This window comes from Suricata suricatta, chromosome 8 (genome assembly GCF_006229205.1).
Source record: "Suricata suricatta isolate VVHF042 chromosome 8, meerkat_22Aug2017_6uvM2_HiC, whole genome shotgun sequence".
In the NCBI taxonomy this organism is placed as follows: Eukaryota; Metazoa; Chordata; class Mammalia; order Carnivora; family Herpestidae; genus Suricata; species Suricata suricatta.
In genome coordinates this window covers 72,976,622-72,995,233 of record NC_043707.1, presented here as the reverse complement: position 1 = coordinate 72,995,233, position 18,612 = coordinate 72,976,622, and the positions used below count along the sequence as shown (strand labels likewise).

General features: G+C 40.4%; 1 protein-coding gene and 1 non-coding gene across 9 annotated transcripts in view; one reads left to right on the top strand and one right to left on the bottom strand.

The window, feature by feature from the left end:
- The window catches only part of SSX2IP (SSX family member 2 interacting protein), a 39,774-nt gene extending 21,220 nt beyond the window's left edge, over positions 1-18,554 (bottom strand). For 4 of the 8 annotated variants that reach the window (XM_029948992.1, XM_029948994.1, XM_029948995.1 and 1 more), the window contains exons 1-4: positions 18,419-18,547; positions 2,939-3,070; positions 1,864-2,033; positions 1,176-1,388 (exon numbers count right to left, since the gene is read on the bottom strand). In XM_029948992.1, the coding sequence (XP_029804852.1) occupies positions 1,176-1,388; positions 1,864-2,033; positions 2,939-2,981 (426 nt within the window). In that variant the 5' untranslated portion in view covers positions 2,982-3,070; positions 18,419-18,547. Of the gene's footprint in view, positions 1-1,175; positions 1,389-1,863; positions 2,034-2,938; positions 3,071-17,563; positions 17,665-18,418 lie in introns of those variants that run through there. The other 4 variants (XR_003912252.1, XM_029948997.1, XM_029948993.1 and 1 more) reach the window with 4 other exon arrangements.
- Positions 3,911-4,013, top strand: LOC115300516. The gene has a single exon (XR_003912688.1). It is a non-coding gene; the product is annotated as a U6 spliceosomal RNA (small nuclear RNA).
- Positions 18,555-18,612: the final 58 nt, after the last annotated feature.

Below are 18,612 nucleotides of genomic sequence, written 5' to 3'. Positions count from 1 at the left end.
TTTTACTATCTCCACTGGCAGTACCTTAGTTCAAGTCCAAAACCCTTCTGGCCTTGGCAGCTGCTAAGGCCTGACAACAGCTGTCCTTTCCACCATGCCTTCTAGGCTCCCAGTTCCACCCCAAATACAAATCTACACCTCTCCCACAGTTTCTCCAACCTACTGCCAGACTGGCATTTACATGATGCCCAGGATGCCTCCTCTTGCTTATGTTCCTTGGTGCCTTCGGGTTTCTGCACAACGCTCGCACAGCCTCTGACACCTGGGTCCCAAGCCTCACCTATCACTCTTCATCATAATCATATACTTCAGCCCCTACAGCGCTGCTATCTATTCCTGAAAGTAAAATGCTCTCTCATTCCTCTGTGCTTTAAACAGGTTACACCCTCTGCCTAGAATGTCTTTTCCAAACATTAGCAAATTTCTATTTATTCCTCAAATTTGAGATCAAGGGTTAAGTCTCTGTGAAGCCTCCCTTTACCTCCAAGATCATTTAAGGATGCAAATAATTAAAGTTCAATGTATCTCCTTCCACTGGACTACAATCTCCTTGAGAAAAGGGATGGGGGTTATCTCCTCTGTGAAACTCACTGAGCCTAGCACACAAAAATATTCAATAATTCTGCTCAACAAACTGAATAAATCACATGCTAGCACAGATCAGCAACTTTTGCCACTGAACACACATTTATGTCCACAGAGAAATACCTGATTCTGGCCCAGGTCAAACCCTGAATTGGAAGATTTCTGGAAAACACTCTGGGCTGTCCCAGTAAGCGACCACCCCTTAAGGTAAAGGCTAACCAGCCCCCGATTACCAATACCATTGCACAATTATTCACTAGCTAAACACTCAGCCAAGTTTATCCAGGTATAAAAAGTTACTGCCTTCTTAGGCTTACAACTCTGAGTCAGTCTAATTCATAAGACCTTCCAAAGGTTTCTGATTAAAATTAAAGTCCTATCCACAACCCGCAGCCTTTTGATAACCGTGACCGGTGTACCAACTACCCCCTCCAGCCCACCGCAGCTCCCCCGTCAAAATAATCTCTCGCTCGTAGGCACTACAGGATAAACAGAGACCTAAAAATATTCACGAGAAAACACTGTTATCACCTGGCTTAGCTTATGAGACATTTGCCTTATTGAAATACAGGTTGACATGCAGTTTCTACCTTAAGTTTTGCATAGCAGTTCTGCAGATGGTCCATATCACTTCCCAGTTTCAGATTCTGTGTTTCTACATTTTCCTGAGCTAGAAGGTTCTTCCGCTGAAGTACAAGTAGCTCATTCATACAATTTAAGACAGCAACTATATTTAATTCTCTCTTTGTGTCTTTACCTTTGGATTCTTCATATAATGAAGGAAAACCGAAAGTAGTCAATTCCTGGTAGAAGAAAATGTTTTCCTCAAAGTTGGTTACCAAACAACTTAGTATAGAAACAAAAGACAGAAATATTTTCTGAGAAATAATCCAAACTACCCTGAGTTAGGAAAACTGTAAATATCCCAAAGGACAAAGAATGGCAAGAACTGGGCTCTTCTAGCCTCTTCTCTGCAACTGCCTGTAATCTGGAGCAGGGCGCTCAGGCTTCCGCATCAGGAAAATACGGGGGAGGAGACTCTAAGTGGAAGCGCCCCTAGGGTGGTGTGGAGGCCAACCTGCTCCTGACAAAAGCATTTACCGTGTATCCAGACTAGATGATCACCGTGGTTCTCTGCACTGCTAGCGTGTTGTCAGCCCCAGGCCAATACAGAATAACATACCTGGGCTTGACAAGTGTTTTTCTCATAACTTTGATTTGTTCTATTACATAACATGACTTATGCTACTCTTCTCACTCAAAATAATTTTTTTTTACCTGATCAAGATATGAAATACTTTGTTCAATATTCTCTTCTGTGCAGAAGGCACTGAAAAAACTGTGCACATTTTTTGATAAAGGTATTGAAGAACATAGCACTTGCTGTGAGTATAAACTTGATGGAGACATCTTTGTTTCTGAGGTATATTGACAGATATTTTTGCTTTCTGAAAGAACAAAAGGTATTTAAACAATTCATAAAACACATGCAAAGCAAACTATCTCCATTACCAAAAATGTTGAATTATATAAATATTTTCAAATATCTTCAAATTCAGACGAAGCTGGATTTGTGTTTCTGTGTATGAAAACTACACAAAATGGACCTTTGAACACTGCACTGACTTCCCACGCAGCTGAAAAATCTGTAACTTCTGATTCACCCCAAATTTAACTACTAATAACGTACTGTTGACCAGAAGCCTTGCCAATAACATAAGCAATTGAGTAACACATATTTTGTATGTTACATGTATTATATATCCTGTATTCTTACAATAAAGCAAGCTAGAGAAAAGAAAATGTTATTAAAAAAATTGTAAGGAAGAGAAAAGACATATGCAGCATGGTACATTATTGAAAAACATTCTTGTATAAGTGGACCCACACAGTTCAAACCCATGTTGTTCAAGAGTCAACTGTACTTCTTTTTTCTTCAAAAAGACACAATAGAATGCTCTTAGTGCGCATGTCAAGCTACAATATACTCTTAGTTCGCAGTATTTTAGATTTACAAAAATAACAGACAGAAACCACCTATGTCAAATGTTATGTATTAAAGGAATAAATCAAAGTGTATTGAAGTAGCCAACAAATTTATTTCAAACGCATAAACGTTTCTCTCAAAAATAGTAACAATCAAACCCATCATCCAAAGGCATTTAACCCCACTAATTATGGCACAATTCTTAGCTTTCCCAGATAATTTTTCTGAAGATAAAATTTAGATATTTTACAACTATTTATGTCTCTCTCTAGTTACATCTTCAATACTTGTGGTAGTCATTTTACAGCTGCATTTACAAATCCACCTTTACAAGTGCTGCTGTAGTTGGCACTTAGACTCTGGTACCTGAAGACAGATCTGGATCTGTAACAGTCATCCGCTCTCCCATAGCAATCACCCGGGCCAGGATACCTGAGGAACCAGCTCAGCAGTGAAACATGCAGTCCAGCTGCTGTCACTCTTCTATGTAGGCATCTCCTTAAAAAGCAAATCATGAAATAACAGCATTGAACTGAAAATAAAGGCAAATATAAAACCAATGTGTAAAAAGGATTTTGCATTGGTTATTCCCACACTCCTGTCGTAGAGCAGAATGATAAGCTGTGTGCATGTGTGCACGTGTATGTACGTGTGTTTAAGAACCAGGAGTAAAGAGGGGCGCCTGGGTGGCTCATCGGTTAAGCGTCCGACTTTGGCTCAGGTCATGATCTCACGGTTTGTGAGCTTGAGCCCTGCATCGGGCTCTGTGGTGACAGCTCAGGGCCTGGAGCCTGCTTCAGATTCTGTGTCTACTTCTCTCTCTGCCCTTCCCCCATTCATACTCTGTCTCTGTCTCTCTCAAAACTAAATAAACATAAAAAAATTTAAAAATCATTAAAAAATAAAGAATCAGGAGTAAAGGGTTCTACCAAAGTATTCACATTATTTCATTTATGAAGTACACAGTAACTGTGTACACAGTAACAGATTCGACTCAGAATATAAATCTAGGTACAGCACTAAGTAATAGGTATTACTATATTATATCCTCTAAAATAAAGTGCGAAGTATTTATACAGATAAGAGAAAGAAAAACTTCTTAGGTAGCATTCTCATTTTTTGTTTTTACTAACTATATTAGCAAAAAAAATATTTTAATTGCAGTTCCCAGTGGTGGCACAGATGCAGAAAACAGCATACTCCCAATACACTGCTCACCACAAAGATCACACCATTTTACACAACTACCAGCAATTTGGCAATGTGTATCAAATCTTAAAAATATATTTGACCTAGAAATATTACTTGTAAAGTTTTATCCTAGTAAAATAATGATTTTTGCTCATTTCAACAGCACATATACTAAAATTGGAACACTACAGAGAAGACTAGCATGGCCTCTGTGCAAGGATGACGAATTCACAAAACATTCCATATTTTTTATGTGGAATTTAAGAAACAAAACAAGATAAACATGTGGGGAGAAAAAAAGAGAGGCAAACCAGGGAAAAAGACTCTTAACTACAGAGAACAAAGTGAGGGGTGATGGAGGGAGGGTGGGGGGATGGGCGTTAAAGAGGGCGCTTGTGATGAGCACTGAGCACTAAGTGACGAATCACTGAATTCTACACATGAATCCAATATTACACTGTATGTTAACTGGAATTAAAATAAAAACTTGAAACTAAAAGAAAAAAGACTTGTACAAAAGATTCCTCTACAAGTTGCTCTTGAAATCAGAAATAGCTTGTATTTCCACAAGAGACTGGTTACATAAATGACACATTTATACAACAGAACACCTTTAAACACAACCATGTCGAGTTAGGGTGGTTAACAAACACATAAAAGGCCAGAAATATATGTGAATAAAGTGGACTAAGAACCTTTCATATAACATTTCAGCCTACCATCATATTTCCACTTTTTTATACAGAAAAATGGAAGAAATAAGTATTTCTCCACCATAAAAAATTCAAATGCAATTTTGTGAAATCTCCTAATGTTAGAAGCTAATTTTAAAAATTATGCAAGGTGCCTTGTGGGAAGGGGGGAGTGTCTGTCTGGAAGATGTGAAAGAGCCTTTTACACGGTGATCCGAGAGGTGGCCGCACAAGTATGCACATTAGTATAATCCTTCAAGTTGGACACTTAAGATCCGTGCACTTGACTGGATGTTGGTTACACTTCAAGTATTTTTTTATAAGCCAAATGAAATGTGTTTTTAGGCAATATCTGGATTATGAAACAAAGAGTTCACAACCCATTCTGAAGATTGTAGAAATATTCATAATGTAATAGTGAAGTGAGATGAAAATTTTCATTCATTCAATAATATATGCTACTATGTGCCAGCCACCCTTTTCTAGGCACGGGGAAAGCCCTGCTCTCAAGTTCACATTCTAGTAAGGGTAGAAACAGATAACTAGGCAATAAATTAACCTCACAGTCAGACAGTGATGAGAACTATACAGAAAGCTGAGTAGAGAAAACGTGAGAGTCCTGGAGTGGGGAAATCTAGATTCATCAAGGAAGGCTGCATCGGAATGCTGACATTTAAACTCAGACCTAACCGATACGCAGTCAGCCACAAGATGCTCCTGGGCTGGAGCAGCCCAGGTAGAGGAATGAAATGAAAACCCATAAAAGAAGGCCAGGATCTTTGAAGTACGCAAGGACGGACGGTAGGAAGCTGGATTTTGTCTAAGTAGCAATGAAACGCCATGGAAGACACTCAAGCAGTAAAGCAACAGGATCTACTCTAGGCTCTGAAAACATCACTTCAACTACTCTACCCCCCCGGGTATATAATAGGTGGGCAATAATGGAGGCTGGGAGACATGAAGCTACTGCAGGAGTGCAGGCAAGAGGACAGTTTTACACCACAGCTTGAACAGAAATAGACACAGGTAGATCAATTAGGGATGTGTTTTGGAAAGAGAATCTTCAGGACTTGGAAGATGGAATGAAATATGCGCAAAAGAGAAATCAAGAATGATCCCTAGGTCATAACAGCAGTCTAGAATATAGACTAACGCAAATGATGTTATGTGCTGTATTACATTTTACAATGTCACACACATATAGGTGGTTGTCACCCAATCCGGCACCGATTTTTGCTATTTTTCTTCTCATGTCCCTTAGTAAGAGCACCTCGAACTATTTGCACTTCTCCCTGTCCGTAAATGGGTGCCTTCAGCAACAGGATATGCAGGATAAAGATCTGCACCAAGAATGACAATCATTTCACTTTTTGCTTTCAGAGCTCGTAGCCATAAACAAAACAGGATCCAAGGGGCAATAAACCCGTCTACTCCAGCCCAGCTCTGCTTTGGGTACGTTACTTAACCTCTCCAAACCCTAGTTTCCTTACTGATAAAATGCCATAATAAGGCTTACTTCATGGTTTCCCCTGAGCAGTACGGGAGCTCATGCACATAAAGAAGTACTTAGCACGTGACCCAGCATATGAGACACACATAATTACTATCAGTTGTCATCATCGCCATCATCATCATCATCCAGATACAGATCTGTTTGATATAAATGACAGGGGATTCCACAATCTATAACCAAAGGCACTGTTGCTCTTAATAATAAAAGTTGAACACAAATCCTGAGAAAATCTGGAGACAGATGTCCTCATAAAAACATATTAGTCAGTGGGTTAATTCTTTGTAATCATTACATCGAGGGGAGGCACCAGATCAGAACAGGCACTTTTCCAAGCCCTTATTCTTTTTTTTTTTTTTAAATAAGACACAATACTACTGTAAGTACCTTTTCTCTTCTCACAGAAAGATCAAACATCAAAATGTCTGCTACACATCCATTCTTTAAAAATTGTAGTTTAAGTCAGTTATTCTTTCTCTATGAAGTCAGCTCTCCAGGGTCTACAGGTTTGGACAGTGAATTTGTTAATCAAAATAGCAACAAGAAAAAAAAAATAACAACTAGAAATAACCAACTGTGAAATATTCAAGTCTAGTTAAATGTTCACAATGAAAACCAAAAACTCCACTTTGAAGCTCTACCAAAAAAAGAACTTAACCAACTCATATACTTCACACAATCTAAAAGTTTCTATGTATCCTCTTCTGTTCAGTGATGCACCAAATTATACACCAGGAGGCTAGTAATAAAAGAAAAATTATCCAACCAGACTATTAATCAATATGCATCCCCAAACCAAGAGACTAATTTAAGCAAGTCATTCTATCCTAGCTCAACCACAGCTAAATTTTTGTTTAAGGTTACAAACTATTTTTATAAAGATATTATTAATAAATCACTATTAATTTCAAAAGAAAAAAAAACTAACAGGAATATCTCTGCTTTGCATAAACCTAACACTATCACAAGTATTTCAATTTTGAAAGCTTCAAAGGCAGCCAAGAAAGACTCCATTAAAACCAAGTGCAGAAACACACAACAAAGTTCCACATAGCAAAGTCATAGCAAATCATTACATAGTGAACCATGAGCACCCAAGACAAGTCGCATAAGAACAAACTCGATTATACTAGAATTGTTGTTAGAGATTCATTATAGAAGGAGAATGGAAAAGGTAAATCATTTCAGATTCAAGTAAGCTGTCACCCCCATTTCTCTATATATACCATTGGTTGGGGAAGCTGCTTAGATTCCAAGACAGGTCAAATTCATGAGTGAATTTTATGAGTAAATCTTGAAGATTAAAGAACTTAACCATCTTGTAAAAGTCCTTTCATCTAAGATTGTGGAGGAATAACCTTGAAATGAAGTAAGATAAAAAAATCTATAAAGTAATCCATAAAAATTATTTCTCCTACTCTCTATATCAGAGAGGTTTTTTCCCTCCTGGTGAGTAACATATACACAGGCATTTAATAAACTTTCTTGATTCCAAGTATTTCTCAATGTACATTCCAGTAAGTCATTCTACATAACAAAAAATTTTAGTAATTGTAGCAAAATTGCAGTAGCTTCAGTAAAAATGTTACCTTACTCTTTTATTTTTTATGTTTTTATTTATTATTGAGACAGAAACAGAGCATGAGTAGGGGAGGGGCAGAGAGAGAGGGAGATACAGAATCTGAAGCAGGCTCCAGGCTCTGAGCTGTCAGCACAGAGCCCGATACAGGGCTCGAACCCACGAACCGTGAGATCATGACCTGAGCCGAAGTCAGCTGCTTAACCGACTGAGCCACCCAGGCGCCCCTACCTTACTCTTTTCTGAAGAACTACTTTGGCTTCTCTAACATGTTGCCAAAGTAGCAATGACATATTTCGGGTATAAATAGGCAAGAGTACTCTAGTCTTTACTGGGTAAAATGATTATGCAGAACTTAAGAACTGTCTAGTAGCATTTTCTAGGTTAGAACCTAACAGAAAATTGGAAAATAGTGAGACATCTGAAATTAATGGTATCCTTTCTGAAAAATGAAGATTTCAGTAAGTTTCATTAATTTATCATTCTTCATGTCAAAGCATTTTCTTTCATATATGTCTATCTGTATTAGAGACAGAAAACTTGGGCTCAGAGAAGCCAACAGGATTGCCTGAAGCCACATTTCTAGTTGGCTGTGAAGCCCAGACACAAAACTATCTTCAAATCTGCTCTTTTCACTCCATCACCAAGTAACCTTTCTACACTGTACACATAAGCCTCTATATACAGAAAGATAAGAGTTAAAAGTAGAATAGAATAAAAAAGATTTCCATCAAATTTCTTCAAGAGAATGAGTCCCATAGTTCACCTGAAATCATTCCACTCAGAGTATACAATCCTTAAAGGAACATATCTACTGCCTAAATTGAGGCATACTTGTAAACCTCTGCTATGCCACAAACAACAGCTTTTTTCTCATTCAGAAATACTTTGCTTTCAAAAGGTTTGGCAACAATTCTCAGAAATGAGTTCAGTTCTATAGAAAGTTTAACGAAGGTGGAATCACTCATTTTACCATTTTGTGTTCTAGAGTAAATATTAAGACAATATCAAAACCAAAATTTTGTAGGGGCGCCTGGGTGGCTCAGTCGGTTAAGCATCAGGCTTCAGCTCAGGTCATGATCTCACAGTTCATGGGTTCGAGCCCCGAGTCGGGCTCTGTGCTGACAGCTGGCTCAGAGCCTAGAGCCTGCTTCCGGTTCTGTGTCTCCCTCTCTCTCTGACCCTCCCCTGCTCAGACTGTCTCTGTCTCTCAAAAATAAAAAAATAAAAAATAAATTTAAAAAAAAACCCAAAAGTTTGTAGACATTTAGCAAAAACACTTGTGGTTCAGCTTAATTACACACATTGCCTGTTGTTGTTGTTGTTGTTTCCATCAGAAAAGCTCCCTGGCTGGTTACTGCTCTTCCTTCTATACAAAAGACTCTCTCTGGGGGTCTCAACGTGCAATAATCACATGTAAAATCTGGGAATAGGCAACCTCTAAAATGACTCCCAGTTATCCCTGCTTCCTGGTGTGCACACCTTTGGGTGCCCCTGCTCCTTGAATGTGGGCTGGATTTAGTGGCTAGCTTCTAACAAATAGAATACACCAAGAGGTGACAAGATTTCTCTTCCATATTTAGGTTATAAAAAGGCTGTGGCTTCTGTATGGGATCCCTTATCACTCACTGCCTCTGGGGTCCCTCTTTCTGTCATATTGTGAGCAGAGGCCAATGTGGCAAGGAGTTATGTCTCCATGTCTCCAGTCAATAGCCAGTGAAGACCTGAAGCCTGCCTAGACTCGCAGGAGTGAGTTTAGAAGCAGATCCTCCCCTAGTCACATCTTGATGACTGCGACCTTGGCCAACATCTTCACAGCAGCCCAGCGAGAGATCCCGAGCCAGAGGCACCCAGACAAACTGCACCCAGATTCCTGATGGACAGAAACTGGGAAATAAATGTTTGTCATTTTAAGCTGCGAAGTTCTGGAGTAATTTGTTATGCAGTTTGAGTCCCTCCCATAATGTACATGTCCCTAGCTGAAACAGAACTAAAGTGACATCATATACAAGTGCAACAATCAGCTTTCTGACAGTATCATCCAGTAGTACAATGAATAAGTCTGTATTATTATAGATGCCTCCCACCACTAGTTTATGAACTTTTATAGGAAGTTATATATGAACTTTCCTATACGGTGTCAAACAGTGCCTGAAACAAAGCAGGTGCTAAATAAATGTTTATAAAATGAACCGCATCTCACATACAGCCCACTCACTTCCAGCCTGTGTGCTCCACTCACGCCTCCGTCTCTCACCTCACCCCAACCTAACGCATCTTCAGCCCAGAACCACCACCCTCATCCCTTCCGCACAGCTCACGAAACTATTTCCTAGGTCCTCTGTTTACTTAGTAATTTGTGGCATCGTTCCTAGCTAGACTCGCATGTAACACACATTTTAAGTCTTGTATTCCCTCCACCAATCTTAACAGACAGAACAATACTCAATAACTGATGATAAACTGACATGTTCATTCTGGCCAGCAAAGGGAAACAGCAATGGAAAAGATGCAAAAGACGTGAGTCCTTTAGAGAAAAGTATCACTCTCCTCATCCCGCAAATCTCTTACCCAACTACTGACTGAAAGGGAGCTCAGCAGAAACGTAAGTAGTGTCCTGATTACAAGATTTCCTTCACACAGTACAATATTTTAAGTGCTCTTTTCAAGTTCACTTGAAATTCAAACTTGAGAAGGCGCAATTGCCTACCTAATCAGAATTCTAAAACTTCCATCAAGTGTCAGAAAATAATAGCTTTTCGTTACAGAAATGTGGTAACACTATCCCATCGAGGCTTCTAAATAGTGCACAGGGTTTGTCACTGACAGCTAACTAGAGTCTTCACTAAAATCTCTCACAAAGTTAGAGTTACCAAATTGTCAGGTTAAGAAAACTGTTAAACCTATGTCTTTACATATTGGTCCTACTTTATAAATTCACTCATAAAAATTAGAAATTCAGTTATCAACGTATTTTAAATAGATGTTATTACTCTCAGAAAGCAAAATATATTATGGTTACCTTAAACAAGAATACTACTATCTATATTTTTGTTCCAAAGGAGACTATGGATTTTAATTGCATTATAAATATCTCTGCTATCTTACACAAAACCATTCACGTTTGCGTTATCAGTGTAGAAACACACTAAATTCAACTTCCTGGAAAATCTACCCTTCACAAATTTCAAATCTAAACTAATTCATCTGGGCGGCATAATTTAAAAGCACAGAAATTTTCCACAGAAACAAACTCCTCATAACTTAAGTTTGAATAGCTATCTGAATGGCTGAAACTGCAAATGCAGCATTCCCTTACCACCCCTTTTGCTGAGTCTGTGGCTCCGAGGAGGCCTGGCAGCTTGGGGGGACAGCGCAAACAGGGCAAGCCTCACAGGCCTGAGCCAGACAGACTCGGAGCACATCCTGACCAAGTCTCTCCCGGCTGGTTTCCTCGCATGGAAAATGGGGAGTACTCTCTTTTCGGAGGTCGGTGGTGGGTATTTAATGAGAGAATAGGTGAAGAACTAACTAAGCACAGCATACCTAATACCTAGGGAACTGATGTAACAAACACATGCCAGGTGCTGTTCTAAATGCTTTGCCTTTATTATGATGTCAATTCTCACAACAATCCTGTGTCATTTCCTTTTTACAGATAAGGAAATTGAGGCACAGAAAGGTTAGCTCCCCACCACCCCCCAGCTCCAGAGCCCATTCTCTTAGCCAACACATGCTGCTGCTTTAGCGGAGGAAAGGCTCAGAAAGCAATATTCCTACCAATTATTAAAGGCCGTCACTCATTATTAACCCACATCTCCAACTGGGCAAAAGCTGCACAAAATAGTGTGAAGATACAAATTATGGTAAAATGTCTCATGCATAACCCTTTGGGTTGAAGGATACAATCTTGGTGAAGCTCCAAGCCAGTATCTGCATCAGAAAGCCACCTTAGTAGCTTCAGGAGCAGGAACCACATGCTATAGTTTAAACTCACAAACACCCCCTGAACCAACTGTTGCTGCGGTTCCGAGGAACAGTCTGGTGTAACAGTTAAGAACACAGGATCCTAGGCCAGACCAGGTCGCAAACCTCAGTTCTACCCGCTACAAACTAAGTGGCTCTGCACAGAAATCTCTGAACTTCATTTTCCTCATATGCAAAAGAAGAGTATAAAAAGTCTTTAGTCTCAAAGGATTATCATATGGGTAAATAGCATATTTAGTTTTAAAATTTATTTAATGACCTTATTAAAAATTTATGCATGTGCAGGGTTTAACATAGAGTCTTGGGTACATGGTTAAGTGTCCAGTAAATGTTAGCTATTATTAGATACTTCACTAACTTGGAAAGGTTTTACGATATTTTGTTGATTAAAAAAAAATGTTGCAGAACAATGATCTAACATGACCTTATTTAGTCTTAAAAAACTTCCAAAATTATATGAGTATATACATATAGATGTAACTAGAAAACAAGACTAACCGGGGCACCTGGGTGGCTCAGTCGGTTAAGTGTCCGGCTTCAGCTCAGGTCATGATCTCACGGTTTGTGGGTTCGAGCCCCACGTCGGGCTCTGTGCTGACAGCTAGCTCAGACCTGGAGCCTGCTTCAGATTCTGTATCTCCCTCTCTCTCTGACCCTCCCCTGCTCACGAGGTCTCTCTCTGTCTCTCAAAAAAAAAATAAATTAAAAGTTAAAAAAAAAAAAGAAAGGAAGAAAACATGACAAACCTATGAGTTGAAAAGAGGGGCAAGGGCCTTTATCCCTGTCATTCACACACACAGATATCATGGGTAATCTTTAGGTTTTTGTGTCTCCCAAATTTTCTGTAAGTGAATGTGTTTTTCTTACAATAAGAAAAAAATCCATGTTTTTAAAAGGCAATTACAGTGATAAGCAGCAGTAATGGGCACGAATAGCGGCACTCTCAGATACCAGAATTAATAGCAGAATGGCATAAGTAACAAAATGTAAAATACTTATTTCCAGATTAATCAATTAGTCTGCAGTATCTTAAACAAAAGCAAGCAGCCCTGTTCGGTGAAAAGCCAGTTAGAAATTCTACAAAAGGCCTACAGCTACTCAGATAGTCAATTATGTAAGGGAAACAGAACTTTAGCAGAGGTCAGTAGTTTGTAGTTTTAGATGGCAATCTAGCAGTGCACAAAAATTTGCAATCTGTAAAGAGGCTTCTATTACTACATACCCCATCATACAAAGGAGCGAGCATAACATAATGGCAACAAACTGGAGACGATCTAAATGTCCATCAGCAAGCAGTTAAAAGTCAATACAGATAGTTTACCCAAAAGATGGGCTGCTTTGGGAGTGTTAAAGCAAATCTCCCTGCACAGCATGAAAAAAAAACCATTATGGATAATAAGAATGGTACGATCACCATGTTTTATTACATCAAACTATATTAATACTACCTAACTTTAGGAGAAAGGTCTAGACAAGTTACAAACTGTTACTAACAGGACAATCCTGTGGGATGAAAGGGCTGGGTGTAGGGAGGGGTGGACCCTACCTCCATTCACTTCTTCACTAGGACATTTTGATATCGCTGGACTGTTTTAGGAGCATGGGTTATTTTGTAATATCTTTAAAGGCAGTGCACTCATGCATAATTAATGAGATAATCTATGTGGAAGTATTCCTACCTCAATCCCAGAGGGTAGCACCCCTACCCGTTAGCGGAAATCTCAACTTAGACAAATGATAAACTCTTCCCACCAATTACATTTCTAGCACCTATCCACACGTATGAGCGAGCAAGGGTGACGCAGTCTTCACAATGACGCCCTACTTTGCTGGAGCCTAACAGCGGGGCTCTAGCCCATCACGAAAGGCCATCCCCTATCACGCTGAGGACTGGCACACCTAGCAAAAGGGAGCGTCCCTCTGGCTCAGTTATAATCTCAACTTGGTAGAAGAAAGGAAGGTAATAGATTGACATTGATTTATAAGTATTAAGATTCTTTTCAAAAATAAAGTTCTTACTCTATCGATCTTCTATGACTCAAGCAGTAAGATGTCCTTCTCTGCTTCAGGAGAGCAGTTTATGAAGTTACATAAGGGACGTACGTAGTAGAGATATGCCCCACTGCCCGAAATTCCATTATACACAGACTTGTATTGCTGAAGTTTTCTTCTGTTCTGGTCATGGCCCCAACCGAATGGTGAGTTTGTCTCAGGACAGTGTCACTTCAGGAAGCTGCACAGAATAGGAACGAGCACTAGGACGGGGTGTCAGGGGCTTCTGTCATTCACTGAGTAACCCTGAACTGGCCATCAGTTCTCTGGTTTTCAGTATCCACATCTGCAAACTAAGGTTGAACTAGACGACTGTTAAAGAATTTTTAGTCTATTAACTATGCTGTTTCCATTTCTCATTATGGAGTTGAGTACAGCTATTCATATCAAAGTGTAAATAACTTGGATACAGAATAGAAAGAATACTGTTGAAGGTGCCAAATTTTGGACAGGAAAGTACAGACAAGCAGATGACAATCTACTGGCAAAGGACTGACACACTCAAGACTGGGACCTTTACAACCTAGATTAATACTCAGATGAAAAGCATATGCTATGGCCAGTAGCCATCTTGGATTATAAGTAGCTGCCAGCCACTCATTAAATCTCTATACATGATTGTATGTAGTGCTAGGATTCTTGTAGAGCAATATTATTCTAGCAATCTCATCCCAACTTGATGTTTCCAAAATATTAAGGTTCTGTTTTCAGCAGCCCTGGCACAAAAATATCATAGCAATTAATGGTCAAGGGTTGGCTTGATGGACTTAGCCATGACAATGAGATCATGAAGAACAGATAAACACTTCAGAAGTTGACTGACAAATACAATGACAAGTATACAAAAGGGAGGCATTTATTCTCTCATGTGAACATCGGTCTTTGGTACAAGATAACAGGGTCACTTAGGTAAAGAGAACAGAGGAATAAGGTTAATAAAATCACGTGTGGGTAAGTATGTGATAATGAGCTCAGTGTAGAAGGTGCTGGGTTTAGAGATGCCCTTATAAGACATTCAAATGGGGATAAACTCTAGGGGCTAGAGATGAAAGACATCAGGGCAGATTTGTGAGTTGTCAGTACATATATGGCAGATGAATCCACAGAGAAAAACAAAAGGCAGCAGAAAAAACCCCAAAGAACATCAACATGTAGCAGGTGAGTGAAGGGGACCTAGATACAGTAGATAAGTAGTGGGGTAGGGGGTGGGCTCTGGGAAAGGCCAAGGGAAAAGAAATTTTTAAAGAGGAGGGGGTGATGAACAGCAGCAAAGGCCATGAAAGCGCCAGATCTGAAAAAAAACCAAGCATGGTGGATTTGGCAATTAATGACTTTATGACAAAGCTGAAGAAATAGGATTTCAGAAAAGTGATCAGGAAATATGAAAAGGGGACAATAAATCATTTACGCAAAAAGGTTAGTTTCCAGAATGTGAAAATTGAGTTCCTTACATGTAGAGACTTTATTAGATGTTCACAGATCTGCTAGCAACTCAAAAAAATAAAAACATTCTGCCCTTAAGTTAGTTCTTATTCAATTACAGCATTTTTATATCAAATAGAAATAATACTAGTCGATAAATGTAAGTATTTTTCTAGGCACCAATACGGATATTAACATATTTTTAAATCACAACTCTATGAAGTATATATTATTCTATTACAAATGAGATGACTAAGGACAGAGACAATACTTCAAGCAATAACTTGCCCAAGGTCACATACCTAGTAGTATGATGGTCAAAACTGAAATCTGACTCAGGAGAGTAACAGGGAGGGAAGGCAATGTAAGAAGCAAGAATTAACAGATGAAAGCTGTAAATATTATTGGCTAATTTGTTGTGGCTTAATTTCTACCTAAGAACTTTTATTTATTTATTTTGGAATGGGGTCGAAGAGGGCAGAGGGAGAGAGAGAATCTTAAGCAGGCTCTACACCCAGCAAGGAGCCCGACTCAGGATTTCAGCTCACAACCCTGAGACCAGGATCAGAGCTGAAATAAGAGTCAGAAGCTTAACCAATGAGCCACCTCGGTGTCCCAAGAACTTATTTTTAATTTAGAAGACAATTTGTGTCTTCTCTCATCTCAGAATCCTACATTGCTAGGGCCTGACTTTTTTTTTAAATGATCTTAATGACACTTAGATTCTGTACTGCATTATAACTTTATTTCTCTTACCGAACTACAAGTTGCTTGAAAATGGAGCTATATTCTTATTTATCTTTGTATCCCTATTCCCCCAATCTTAAAAGTAAAACATACTCGATAAAAGTTGGTTGTACAGTCACTTCTGCTTTCCTACAGTTTCTGGAGGCTTCAAAAAAATATTTTCCAAATATTTAACTGCTGAGTAGGGCTGAGATCTGTTAGATGCTACTTAGATTACCTACGTTCAGACCATTTTCACATCATTCAAATTACTGACTTTGGTAGAAGTACCCTTCTAGAAATCTAATATAATTCCCCTTGATAAAGCCATTTAAAAAGTTCCCTATCATCTCCTGGTCAAAGGTCATAGCCCTGTTCTCTAGCCCTACCACTAACACACCCCACCGGCTCCAACAACCAATCCACCAGTACTTCGGCAGCAGACCGGACAGAACGGGACACCATGCACTTACCAGGAAAACTCGCTCTCCCCTCAAAAACACAGCCGCAACTCTCCGTTCTGAAACCTATGCATATTTGCAATTTTTACTTTCTATTTTTGCTCTCTCCCTCACTACACTGTTAATTTCCTATAAAACAAACTCCTAAAGGCAACACTCATCTTTTTTATCCTTAGGCCTGGCAAGCAGCAGCTCAGTGTTTATTAAGGCAGAATTCAGTACATCAGCTGGTCCTATGTATACTATTGACCCACTATCAAAAGCAAAGATTTTAGGTTGTTCTCCCTTCGAGATAATGAATGGTGCACTTCTCTAGGTCACCTCTGAATTCAAGATTAATGCGTACCTTCATTAGCAGCTAATCATAATCACAATCACCAAAGACACACAAAGCCCCTTGCAGGGTCAAAACCCTTTGTGTCCAGACCGAACAGTCACACCAAAACGGCATATATTCATTCACAGCTACTGTAAAATATATGGAAAAATCACTGAAGAAGCTTTGGACTGGCTCCAATTTAAGGATGGGAAATGAACTAAAATCACACACTTTCGGGGCAATGTCTTTGACCCTTTTATCTGTAGGTGCATACTCCACATATAAGACTACTTTTGTCTACTTTTGTCGTGTCCGCCTTTATAAAACCTGTGTCACATCCAGCTTTGTCAAAGAGCAGCCAGGTCAGGTTTCTGGAGAACCCAAGAATACACTTCTTTGTGCGGGCCTTGAGCCTTCTGACAAATCATCTGAGCAGTGAGCGTTTTCTGAGCCGTGAGCGTTTTAGTTTCTCGAACCACACCTCAGCACGCCTGGAAAGGAATGTACTTTAACAAGTCTTATCACGAGGCACAATGTGTTATGAGGAGATCTTCACATTTCATCCTGGAATAACAGTCTTCGCAGTTATCTTCAAGCTGCTTCACCCATGTTACTTAATCCTGGGGCTTTATTATCTTCATTGCACAGATGGGGAAAGAGGAGGGAAGGAAGAGGCCCTGCAAGTCACTAAAAGAGCCTTCATTTTAACTATCAGCTGCTAATCCTCTTTTCAAAGAACCATTTTGTTTGAGGAACTTTAACTGACAACAAGCAGAACAGTGGACCAGACCGGCCATTAGCTTTTATTTGTTTAGTTTGAATAACCTAAGCTTCCCAGGCCTCTGTGTTATGATAGCTTGTAAAAGAGGAGTTTAAATGGATGAAGTTTTGCTGTCTGAATGAATCCAAGTCCATAAATCTACCTCTTAACTTCTTCTAAATTTCAAGATAGCTTGACTTCAAGTTTAACTCTAAAGGCATTTTTGTCACTCTCCAGATCGCTCACTCTTCAAGTTTTATTCAGTCTCCTAAATGTGTCAAGTCATACCTACCTTTCAGCTCAGGATCAAGCTCCCAGAATTTTCTTCCACCTCAAGGGTAAACCAATTCCTCCTGAGCCATGCACTGTTCCAAGGCATCCATCATTCACCACCAACTCTACAGTCAGACGGTGTTGTTAGGGAAGCCCTAGCCGTTTCAAACTCCAGGCAGCTCAGACTTTTTTGATCCACTCTTGGAGGAGTGCCTCTTCTAATCCTCTCCCCATTAAGCCCCACCCACGAAAGGAAAATCACAATTCTCTCAGATTCAGCAAGAACTCTATTAGCGTTGCAAGTAATGACAATTTGGCAATCACAACTATGGACCTTGAAATAATCTAAAGATCCCAGCACATTACACGTGCTAGGAACAAATTATTTAGCAGATTCCATTTCTTGGGCCCAACTGGCTTGCCAAAACAGGGGGATCAGCAGAGCCTCAAAAGCGGGCAGGGAGCTCACAAACCAGCTCACCGTTCTTTACTGTAACACCAAAATATTTTCACACTTGCCTGCCTTTAAGATGATGTAAGCTCTTCCCCTGGACTTTTAACCAGACCTCTCCCGGGGATCTCTACCCCTGCAGCAGCCACGGGCCGCTCAGTCAGTAACTCATTCTAAGGACTGCCTCTTGCGGCTCGCCCCGACAAATCCCGAAGCCCGCAAGCCCCGCAGCCTCCACTAGCGACACACCGCAGCCCCAAACTGGCCATCCCTCCTCCCCCACGTCCCCGCGTCGCTCGTCATCCCACGCCAGGCGCCACCCTCTCTCCATCCGGGAGAGGGTTTTGGGCTCCGCGGTCCGGATCCCTCCCGGGGGCGCAGTGCTGCGACCACTAGCGGGAGCGGACCCGAGCAGGCACCTACCTCCCACCTCCTCCTCCAGGCACAGCCAGGGTCAAAGCTCGCCCGCCTCCTCCAACGGCCCCAACGGCCGCGCCGAGCCTCTCGCCGAGGAGCGGGGCGCCGAGCCAGGTGCCGGCGCTCACCTCCGCACCCGCCCTCCAGCTCCCCGCCGGCGCCCACCCCAGGCCCCGCCGGCTCCCCCAACCCCCTCTGGG